Raw genomic sequence first — 12,474 nt, 5'->3', positions numbered from 1 at the left:
AAAAAAATGTAACATTTTTTAACCCCCCTATCCCCACTTCTCCAAGAAAAACTCCCGGTTAAGCGAATGTAAAAATCTACTACACTTTAGATCTAGACGCTGAAGCAAGGAGTTGTTTTGTAAAGTAGTTAAAAGAAGCAGTCTTTTTCTCAATCCTAACCGATGTAACATAATTTAATGTTTAGATCTAGATCTAGAAAACGAACGTCGAAAACAAGAGCACTCTCGTCTTATTATTATTATTTTGCAATTTTTTGATACATAAGGATTGGGGAGGATTGCTTAATATTCATATAATGCCCCACCCCCTCCTTTTTCTAAAAAAATATCAACAACGCAACTGGTCAATTGGCTACATTAAACTTTTATGAACATGTTTTTCAAAAGTATTCCACATTAGCGCACTAGTTCATTTCTTATTCCCTATGCCAGGACAAAGCCATGTCAGTACTCTCACTTTCCATGTGCCGTTTGACTATGAAATTCTGGTGACATTTAAAACCAAGTACTAGAAAGTTGAGCTCGTAGTCTCGTTGCATTTCTGAAATGAAACGACACGACTACACCTTCACCAAGGGAAACGTCTCGCGGGACTCTCCTGATTGAGGAGAGCAACTATTTGTGGGAACTCATTTTCTGCATCGCTGCTGAGCAGTTAGCGAGAGCTCTTTTCCCTTCAGACATTCTCTTTTCTCCTCCCCCTTCCCTTTTTTTAAAGTGTTTGTGTGCGTGATTGGTTGGGGGGGGGGGGGTCAGTGGTGTAAAAGATGTAAAAAGAGGAAAGCACTTGGGGAAACTCTCGGCAGAATACGCTCTTAATAAATCGCTTACTATGAATTTTAAATGTTTGGTTTTTTTTTATATGTAAAACGGATGTGAGAAGCCTCGCAAAAATCTCGTTGTAATGCACATGAGAGGAACACATAGAAACACGTACATTCAAATGACGAGAGGATTTTACACATTTGAAGTCGACCTGTGAGGCAATGCCAACATTGTTTACATGTCAGATAAAAACCATAGAATAAAAAATCGCTTCTCAGAAACACGATGTTCAGTATGGATAGATTGATTTTATTAGCGCACCCAAAAGGGGAAAAGACGCTATTAGTTTTGTGTGAAATGTATGTCCGTCTGTCCGTCCCGTTTAGATCTCGTAAACTAAGAAGATAGTGAAAATCCAACATCATAATATTTTAGCCCATTTTTTAGTTCTGATGCAAAATCTACTTTTTTTCTTTTCTAAAATCGAAAAATCAATTTGTTTTTAAAATCACTTTTGCAAGCAGTTTTTTTTAATGAAAATACACCACTTTTACAACTGTTCACTGTTAATAGTACAACACCGATAATCGTTTAGTAGGGGAGATCATAATTTACCGGGTACCATATTTTTAACTCATTCATGCAAATGGTTTTAGACTTTTTGTTAAAAAGTTATTTTTTTTTATATTTGTATTGCTACTTTATGTAAGTTGTGTCTTACTATTTACTACATTTACCCAAAAATTATGTTTACTTTTTTTTTATAGAAAAAAAATTATTTAGTATGCATATAGGTTGGAAATAATTTAAAACAACAATTAATAAGTAGGTTTTCATATTATCGCGTGAACTGCAGTGCGAATTATAAATCTATAATACATTAACTAAAGAATTTTTTTGTTTGTTTTGCTTTGTTAAGGAATTTTTTTTTCTTTTTTTTTTTAGGATTTGAATAAGAGATTGACCCTTTACAAAACAATTAGATCAATTAGATATTCATTATAAGACATCAGTTAGGCCAGGTTCACATCTAACTTCACATTCACTTTCACCTATCCTTTGGTCTGCTGTACCACTGGGGAACCACGCAAGATCTGTCAACCTTCTTTCTACATTCTTCTCTGTCATTTAACTTTGATAGAATTTAATTTTGTTGTCTTTTCTGAAAATATTGATACCTGCCTTTTTACCTACCTGGGTGGACCACTTCGGGGGCAGATTTTGAGTTTGTTTTTAAAATCTAGATTTGTTTTGTTCGATAAGTTTCAGCAGGGCTAGATTTGTTTTGTTCGATAAGTTTCAAGCTTCCTCCAAAATGAAGAGTATAACGTCCTAGCTCAAATCGTCCTGCAGGTCGGCAGCGGGAAAACGGGGGGCAAGGGTTCGAACTTGGGTCCATCCTGATGACAGTCCAAAGCGTATACAACATGCCAGGTGGCCATATTGAAATCCAAAATCTGATAGATACGTGACTATAACTATAGTGAGCAATGCTGAAAGTAGTTACCGAGGCTCTAACTGTTCATGACTAACATTTGCATTTAAATATTTCGCGTATTATTAAATAATTTTACTGTAGTCATTCATGTTTTGTATTATACTGTAACAGTGAGTTATTCAAGAGACTTAAACCCAATCTGTCAATGTGTAACGACTCTGGACAATCCGTTGACAACTTAACAAAGACGGTGGGAGTGTTGAGAAAAAAAAAGATTATTTCCTTCCAAGTCTGAAATGAAGCACCTTATCTTCACTTTCTCTATGTTTAATTCATTCAGTACTCACTCCGAGACTATTTCTAATCTACTCAATCCTATTGGAAAAGAGGAGACGCGCACAGAGAGGAGCAATCGAAGAGGCAAAGTCTCGGAAGTTTGAAGTAAAAATTTAGAAGCTCGCGGGGCCAAACTCCAAGTGTCAACCTGTCTGATGAAAGTGTCATCTGATTTGACCTCTAACTAGATTTCCTCTGTCTTGTTCACGACCTGGGACTGACCGTGGACGAATGGAGAGAATGATGTCAGGCGAGATTTGAGGCATGTGGATGAGGGGTGGCCACGCGAGGACCTCAGGAGGGGGGGGAGGATTATGGGTGTAGGGAAGAAGCAAAGAAAACTGTGCCAAGGGGTGCAGAGACATTTGACGAGTACGTGACTCGTGATGGATGAAACATGGCAGCATCATCAAATGTCATCATAATACGAGCCGTGGAGGGCTATGAAGGACGGAGAGAAGAAATGAAAGGACTCTAGGCCCAAATCGAGTTTTGTCAACAGAAAAGTTGGGCATCAATAAGACTAGTGTCTTTCGAAGCAGAAACGTAGCCTAAAAAAGAATGCCTGGTCACAGGGGCGTAGCTATGGATTTGGGGGCCCAGGGTGCTTGACCTTCTTAGGGGCCTTTGCATTTTGATATTCCACATCATGACATGAGGTAATGTACTAAATAAGTATATACTTTTAAATTCCAATTGGCACAGTATATAAGTCAAATTAACAAAAATATTAATCATTAAGACTCTTTTAATTGATGATACCGTTGCTTATTGGCGAGGTATATGCACAAGTGACAAAACTTAATTCATATCAAGTCATGCTTCTATAACATCACCCTAGATCACTGCCTTCTAGTGTTCACTACTTCACAGGAATAGCAAGATTACATGGCATTGGTGTTTGTAAAAAAAAAGAGAAGGACTTTCGAATCTGGACCCACCCTCCCAACCAAGCTACGCCACTGCTTGGTCACCTATGTCGCGTTAGTATTAGCTGCCTCTAACATACATTTTTATGTGTACTTGTAGACTTTAAAAGACATGTTCAAATAATAAAAAACATATGAATATTTAAAATTTAGAACAACAAAATGTTTACTTCTGTCCTGGGACACAGAATAATAAAGATGCAGACTGGTTAAATAAATATATATATACACTTTCTCTTGAACAGTAATCAATATCGCTACGTAACATGGCAGTAGTCAGTGGCGTCACTAGGGTTAGTATCACACGAGTTTGTTAGATAATGGTGTCATCCCCAAATCATCCATTAAAAATAACTTTGCCTTATAAAAGTTATCTTCATTATCTAAACACGAGATGAGGAATATTGCTAATTGAAAAATTGTATGAAAAGCTTTTTTTTTTTGTCCACGTTGGTATTACTCCTCTGATGAGTGTCACCTGTGAGGCCCACATCCTTTGTAACCCCTCCTAGCGACGCCACTGGAAGTTGTTATTCATTGTTTCAATTATTGAAGAAAAAAAAACATGATGTTACAATAAGACTTACCTTCGGACACAAAGGACTATGACAACGAGGAGAAGGACCAGGAAGATGATGCTGACCACACCAATGATGGCCTGGCAGGTCAGGGCGCACTCGTCCTCCACCATCACCCCTCCCGCGGTCCCTCCCGCCTCTTTGTCGTCCTCCCCCAGCCTCCGGATGTTACATTTGTCGGCCATGTAGAGTTTCACCCTCTCGCCCACCTCGGCGTTGACGCAACTAGTGAAGTTCAGTCTGTGAGATGAAGGAATATGTCACGAATTAGATTATGTTTTAGACTCTACTTGAATATATCACATCATACAGTACTAATCACATCATACAGTACTAATCACATCATACAGTACTAATCACATCATACAGTACTAATCACATCATACAGTACTAATCACATCATACAGTGCTAATCACATCATACAGTACTAATCACATCATACAGTACAAATAACATCATACAGTACTAATCACATCCCATATTACTAATCACATCATACAGTACTAATCACATCATACAGTACTAATCACATCATACAGTACTAATCACATCCCATATTACTAATCACATCATACAGTACAAATAACATCATACAGTACTAATCACATCAACAGTACTAATCACATACTACAGTACTAAGCAAATCCCACATTACTAATCACACCATACAGTCCTAATAACATCATACAGTACTAATCACATACTACAGTACTAATCAAATCCCACATTACTAATCACACCATACAGTCCTAATCACATCATACAGTACTAATCACATCCCACATTACTAATCACATCATACAGCACTAGTAACACCATACAGTACTAATCACGCCATACAGTACTAATCACATCATACAGTACTTAAGGGACATCTGAGTGTTGGCAGCTAACTAAAAGTAGGAGCTTGAGAGCCATGGGTAAGATCATGTAAAGCTCAAACCTGTTTCTATGGACGATGGTTCACTAGGGTGTCATGGGGGAAACAAAACGAACAACAAACTTTTCTCTCCCCAAGTAAAACCAGGTGCCCATTAGGTGCTCAAGGGCGTAAGAAAAATACTAACGTTCAAAACCTTCTTCGGAATTAAGACTCGAGAAGCCTAAAAAACGATATCAAGCATTTTATCACTCGGCCACCACGGAGATAAGACGTAGCTTAGATATGAGTCTTGAGTTTTCTTCCACAAGACTTGAATGGCTCACTGGTCGTGTGATATGCGCTATGGATTGTCGTTTTGTTGGTCCCAGGGTTCGAATCCTGCCAGCCGTCATCCCCAGCAGTCCTGCTGGAAGTTTGGGCTAGGATATAATAATCTTCAATTTATAAGGGACATCCGAAACATGTAAAACACACAAAACGGTGACAGCACAGAGAAAGAAGCATGACAGGTCTAAGCCACGGCCAACCTTACTTCGTATCCCGAAGATCGGGCCAGTACATTTGTTTCAACTTTGACATTCGAGTAAAAAGGTTTCGATCTTAACATACTAGCATCAATCGAAAAACATATTACAATCTTACCAAGCCTGCCTCCAACCTGCCCACCGTATTGCGGATTAATTTGACTATGATCTATTTTAATTGCATAAATTTTTCACTCACCTGAACAAGAGCTCCTTCTTCCACGGTGGGGGGCAGGGGAACCCCTCCCAGAATGCCAGCAGGGTCGGATCCAGCTGCTGCACGCTCTCCATGATAAAACTCAGTATCGACAGGGGCGTGCTCGTCAACATGGAGCAGAAGGGGGTCGATCAGCCTCACCGCCCAGCGTCCTAGGAACTCAGTGCGCTACTGCTGTTTGTTCTCAGCGGAGCGCATGTTTGAAACAAGAGAAACATCTGCTACCTGACAGCAACAGAACACAGAAATTTCTTTAGACAAACGCACGTTCATATGAACTGTTTGTTTCAAAACTGAATCCGTTGCAGTGCGCTACTTGGCTAGGCACCTAGTAGAAGTGTACTAGATCAAGTGATAGTGTACCGTTAAAAACAACACCACTTCAAAGCAGAATTTTGCCCAGATGTAAAACTACATATCCTGTAGATACAGCGTCTAGAGTCGATAAACTCAACACGCATTATCGAACTTTTGTTTTAAAAGAAATTATGATCGCTCTTTTTTTCGTGTTTTTCCTCCTCATCAAGATCTCTGTATCCATTAGCTCATTAGGGGAGTTTCTTTAGTCGGCGTTGACAGCTTGCTAAAAATAATCCAAACTATTCTTTAGAATATCTGCAATGAAAATAAAAAAAAAAAACAACAAAATATGGGTTTGTTATTTCTGTTGAAAATAGAACTTTGTTAGCGACATAATTTATAAAAAGTTGGAGATGTTTTCAGTCAAGATAATTAACTGTTTAAGACGACGACTCTTGTACGTAAATCAACCTGTCCTAATATCTCTATTAAAGAGAAAGACAAGAGGCTTTGTTGAGACAACAACAATGCTAGAAACTAAGTCTGTGGGGAGATTGGGCCTGATTGGGTATGTAGTTTTGTGTGATGCAAGTCTTGACGTATAAATGAAAGGTTTTGTTTCAAAGATGAAAATAATTACGTCCTACGCGTATTCATGTTTTAATTCTGTCGTCAATGTTAATTAAATGACTGCTTGTCAGATTCAGGCACCATGCTCAAATGGCATTAGTGAAGAAAGAGCACTTAGACGTATTCATCCTAGAATATGGAATGGGAATTATGATTTTAATCTTTGTGCCTTTCAGAGTATTTTACTCAACTTCACCTTCACCTATCCTTAGTCTGTTGGACCGTTGGGGCACCACACAAGATCTGTTGACCGTCATTCTCCATTCCTCCATTTCTTTTCTTTTCCCTTGGATAGAAACTCTTTCAATGGCAGGCCCGTCCATTCTTGTACGTAGTATTCCCAACGCTTTCTCTCTGTCTGCCTCTTTTTTTTTCCCCTTCTTTTATATATTTGGTTCAGTGTTAGATTATTGATTTTTTTATTTTTACTCTAGTTTTTAGTCTTCTATCTTGAAGTGTTTCTAATTTTATTGATTTTACGAATTGCGTTACTTTAGTCAAATGTAAAATGTAAAAATAGAACATATTTAAACAAAGATATGTCTCTTCCGTTTCTCCCACATTCTGTTTCTGTTATTCCCTTCCTCTCATTATCCCACTGCCGCTGTCTCTCTGTCCGTCATTCACTGACTCAATGTAGTCGGGGAAATAGAATGTAGACTTGTCCATTGTCATTTCATATTTCTATCCCATACACACAGCGTCTTTCTTTTCAACAGTAACGAAGTCATCCCAAAAGGTGAACACATCAGGAAACCACAATCAACTGAGCTCTCCCATTAGAGATTTTCACCATACACTAGTAAACAATGTTAAGGAAGTTAAATTCAACTTTACTGCTACCAACTAAACAAAAGAGAATTGAGCTATAAATTAAAAAAATATTTCGATTACTAGCAGCCATGAGTAGATTAGAAAGTGAAAGTCTAATACTTCCTGTAGTAAACAATTATTTAGTGTGACAAACGGAAGAGCTTACACAATTCAATTCTGCAGGGTAGATAAGTGTACACAAACATTATCATAAACCTTTTATAAAGATGCCCATCAACAACAGTTCCTTTATTCTGTACTCCGGCTATACACAAATACTATCTATGCCGTAAATAAAAGCATCTCAGACAAGCAACCTTAAATAAAGGCGTTCGTTTGTATTCGTGAACCTTCACTACAACACTTCCAATGACGAGCTGATTGAAAGATCTTTGGAAACGTAGCCTAGCAACAGGCGTTGTCTTCGAGTTCGGAGATTAACAAAGTGTGTGGTGTTTTTAAGAAGGCATGAAGACCCAACAGTGACCTATATATTTTGTCAAACGGAACGTTATTCATTCATAAAGTGAGCCAAAATCTTTCATTTTGTAGGACCCAAAATTAAAGGTAAAGTTCCCCTTTCAGACCTTGCGATCTATAGGGCAGACGATGTTAAGGTCATCTGTTTCTTTATCCCACGGTTAACGAGGAGGCTGTCATGTGACCAGCACTACGACCAACCGCCTTTTCTTTCCCAAACTAAAGTCAGGTACTCATTAGAGTTGGCTGGACTCAGGTGCGCACTTAAATTCCCGAAATTAAAAAAATTCCCAGCTTTTACCGAGATTTGAACCCAGGATCACATGTTTAGGAGCAAAGCGCTTAACCACTCAGCCACCGCGCCCCAAGTTAAATTTAAGGTGAGGTATGAAAAGGTATGAAATAAAACATTTACTCACGCGCGATGGCTGGTGAGAAACTATGAAGGATCGCTGGACAATATATCTAATGTTACTTCCGTGATTGCGTCTGTCCTGTTATAGATTAGAATGTATTCTATAAATCCACAGACGTCCTAATTGGACAACGTCAGCCAAAAATACACAGAGAATCAATGGTGGCACTGCTAGTGTATAGGAACAAGATCTCACTAATTTGTATATCACATAGTTGAACAATCAGGTGTTCAGGAGATTTTTACGTTCATTGGGACATTTGTTGCACTGGGGGCTAGCTGCCGGTTAGCGCAAACCAGTTATTGCAATTATAACTACATTTTGTGAAAACGGTTTGTCGTTCTCATTAAAGGTATACTAGAATTAACTGTCTCTTTGTAAAATAACGTTTTAGTTCTGTGAAAGATGGAGTGTCATCAGTCTGAAGTATACACGTTCAAACATCAACACATGCTTACAGCAATTACACAGACTTAAGACAATACACTTGTTGACTTTGTAAAACAGTACACAATAAAAATAAAAATAAACACATATTTATTGATTACAAGTGTTTCCCAAACTGTGTTACGCAGAATCCTACTGTTTGAAATTGTGTACCACGAACTACTTGAATAAATTAACTAGTAGGCCAACACGTGAACTAATCTGTCTTAAAAAAAATAAGCAAAGTGTTCCACTAAATACTCAGAATGTGCGAAGTGTTTGTTTTTAATGCTTAACATATATTTAGTATGGTCAACGCCATGTCAAGCAGGGACCCAGTAATTTGTAGATTTAGTTAGAAGGTGCTAAAATCTAAGTGAAGAAATAGATTTAGAGACAGCAAAAAAAATAAATAAATATGTTCATATTAGTGAAGATGGAAGTTTCGTTATAAATGAATTTATCAGGAATATTGTGTGGAAACCAGTAGCTTGGTGACTTGACAAAACTTATAGCAACACACTCTGGTCAAAAGTACACGTTATTTCCTCTACATCCAATTCTCGGATGAATTTGAAACTTGAGACAATTATTTATTGTACCCGACAAAATAGGAATCAGTTTAAAAAAAATAACCATCAAGTAGTAACTTATTTATTGGTAATTAAATATTTAATTTGATAAGAATAATGGAAATAACTCTTATGAAAGCTATAGTTATAAGTGCGGAGTTTTTTCCCTTACATAATCTATGTGTTTTTTTTTTTAAATGATATTTTATATTTTATTTGTTATTCATGCTCTAGAGACAAATCAAGATCAAAATAAAGAGGGTAGGGTCCCAAATAGCTAATTTTTGTTTACTACTAAATACAGAAAAAAAAAATAAAAAGAGAGTTCGTGTTTTCAAATAAACTTAGATTCGGCCCCCGATGGTTCCACCCTAGGCCACCCAATGCAGGTAAAAAGTATTATCTTTTATCTCAAAACGCAGCCATTGATCTGTACGCGATACACATATAGGGAGACAAATCGATTCCAAATCATTAGACAACAAAATCATCTTAAATTTATTGTTTTGTTAAATCATGGAAATCGATGCACCAACACACGAACGCACGCGCGCACAGACACACATACGCTGTAGACGGCTTCAATAAACTGGGTACAGTGGGCGCTAAGTCGTGGTTTTAACAGTGTCATGTATTATGCATGTCGCCGTGGCTACAGCAAAGGAAATAATTTAGAAAACAAATCCTATGTGGAACCTTTGTCTCCACACTTACTGCGTCATTCACGAAGACAGGACAATGTTCTGGACTGTTATATTCTGGGAATATATATTCTGGGCTGTTATGCTCTGGGCTGTTAAGTTATGGGCTGTTAAGTTATTGGCTGTTAAGTTATGGGCTGTTATGTTCTGGGCTGTTATGCTCTGGACTGTTATGTTCTGGGGTGGGCTAGAACGCAGCATGGCGACATTTGTAATCTAAAGCTCTGACTGACACTTGTGTGAATATTTGCACTTGACAGCAGGGCACCTTTCTGAAATTTCTTTCTGTCATTCCATATCTGAGTATAAGGTTTAGCGTGGCTGTCTGACAGTTTGGTAAGCGCTTCAGACTGTATTCACAATCGTCACGTGTTCGAACTCTAATTTCTTCCATTCCCTGCCTGCCTGTAGGAGGTTTGAACTAAGACGCAACAATTATTTCTTAGGAAACGCCCAAAAACTTGGAAAACTTGTGGCGAGAATTCTCAACTGGTCATCTACATAGGCCTAGTATTGCCTGCCTATTTCTAAACTATAAATATAATATGAACCATTTCTCAACTTGTCATTATAATTTTGCATGGAGATACTAGGTTCGAATTTGTTGTTGTTGTTTTTGGAAAAGGGCGAAGGGGGAGAGATTACCAGAAATGATTGACATTTGTTATGGCACGATTAGGAATTAGAGAGAGGCAGTTTTTATGGACGTAGAGATTTAGCTTGACGACATTCGACAGTTCCCTTCGTTATTATTAAACGTCTTGTTCGAAATTCACTATCAGCTTTGACTATCTTATATTGTTCGCCATTAACCTTTGTTATTTGGTTTCGTTATTTGTTACCTCCGTTAGACTTATCTGCATAGGACACACCGCGAAAGCGCCTGACACATTAAAAGCATATTAATAACAAAAAATGTGTGAGTGTGTGTGTGTGACTATATAGTGGAAGGCAACCAAATCACATCAACATAAAGTCTAGTAGTTTGTCTTAGTTTGAAGTTTAGCCAAGTGTATCAAGATACTACCGAGTTTTTAACACGCCATAGGGAGCTCATCTTCAAACAGACATCCTCGATTAACAAACACTAGGAGAAAGTGATAAATAGGATTACACAGTTATTGCAAGTAAGTGTAGAGTACAAATAAGTCTACTGTACGATGTCAAGTCCTATAGCATCCACTGAAACTCGTAAGGTTAATAACAATTAAAATTTTCAAAAAATACAAAAAGAAAATAGACTACTGCTATCTACGGGAAATTTGGGGTTTTTGAAGGCTAGTTTAGTCTTAAAATTTTACAGATGTAATTAAATTACTTTAACTTTCCTTATCAAAGGGTTGTTTTAAATTAATTAAAGTGTTCCGAGTTATTGACTAAAATTACTCAACTGTTTCAAGATTTAATGCTATTGTGACAAAGTTTTTAATGTGTTTGTCCTAAATCATGAAAAAATAAGGTTAGTGTTTCAATCTTTGCATTCTTCTGACAACCTGTGATGGTTTTAGTTTTGATAAATTTGGAGATATAATAATAATAATAATAATCTTTATTATCCGTAAGGAAATTTGTCTTACAATTTGTGCATTACACCAAACAAAAAACATTATAACTATAAGAAACCAAAGTGTACATTCACACCAGACTCACTCATAATTTACATGTGACAAAGTTTATACCAGATTGTTCTTATTTAATGATTTGATTGCCAGGGGAACAAAAGAGTGTTTGTGTCTGTTTGTCTTTGCTATCGGTGTCTTGTATCTCTTTTGTGATGGTAAAATCACAAAATCCTGACACAAAGGGTGATTCTTTATTTCGAGGATCTTGTTAGCTTTTTTGTAGATGTTTGTCTCAAACAACTGCCCAAATGGGGTTTGTTTTTTGCCAATGATTTTGCCAGCAGCATTTAGGATTCTATTAAGTTTATTTTTATTTTTAATGCTTAGAACAGACAATGGCAGTCGGTTTTCCTATGTGGTGTATAAATAATGTTCATCAGTCCGTCAAATATCGATCGATTTGTCAAGGTTTGATCAAAGGTATGACCAAGGTTTGATCAAAGGTATGACCAAGGTTTGATCAAAGGTATGACCAAGGTTTGATATATCTGTGGGTAAAAGTTTCATCTGTTTAGACATACTAGATTTATTTGCCAAGGTTTGATAGGTCTGTAAAGGTTTGACCTGTATTGGCAAGTTTGATTGATCTGTCAAGGTTTAATAGGTCTGTAAAGGTTCGATCTGTTTAGACATGTCTGATTGATCTGCCAAGGTATGATTGATATGTAAAGGTTTGATAGACCTGTCTCTGGAGTATGCATATATGTTTGTACACCACATCAATTCCTGTCACAAACCAGCCAGCGTACATGACAAAGTGTACAAACAGAAGCATGTACACAATCAATAACTGGAAATTACGCCCTACAGTACAAGAAGGATGGATATTGTTCTGCCCTGAAA

At 37.3% G+C, this 12,474-nt stretch overlaps 2 protein-coding genes across 8 annotated transcripts in view; one reads left to right on the top strand and one right to left on the bottom strand.

Moving 5' to 3' along the window:
* The window catches only part of LOC106051401 (uncharacterized), a 241,024-nt gene that overhangs the window by 6,608 nt on the left and 221,942 nt on the right, over positions 1 to 12,474 (bottom strand). For all 7 annotated transcript variants that reach the window (XM_056023275.1, XM_056023276.1, XM_056023278.1 and 4 more), the window contains 2 exons: positions 5,654 to 6,286; positions 4,056 to 4,286 (listed from right to left, as the gene is read on the bottom strand). In XM_056023275.1, coding sequence (XP_055879250.1) covers positions 4,056 to 4,286; positions 5,654 to 5,784 — 362 coding nt within the window. In that variant the 5' untranslated portion in view covers positions 5,785 to 6,286. The remainder of the gene's footprint in view (positions 1 to 4,055; positions 4,287 to 5,653; positions 6,287 to 12,474) is intronic.
* Positions 1 to 12,474, top strand: part of LOC106060231 (uncharacterized) — a 202,443-nt gene that overhangs the window by 94,086 nt on the left and 95,883 nt on the right. The window lies entirely within an intron of this gene.

This window comes from Biomphalaria glabrata, chromosome 3, assembly GCF_947242115.1.
Source record: "Biomphalaria glabrata chromosome 3, xgBioGlab47.1, whole genome shotgun sequence".
In the NCBI taxonomy this organism is placed as follows: Eukaryota; Metazoa; Mollusca; class Gastropoda; family Planorbidae; genus Biomphalaria; species Biomphalaria glabrata.
Note: the sequence above shows the minus strand (reverse complement) of the source record. Positions and strands in the feature narration are given on the sequence as shown.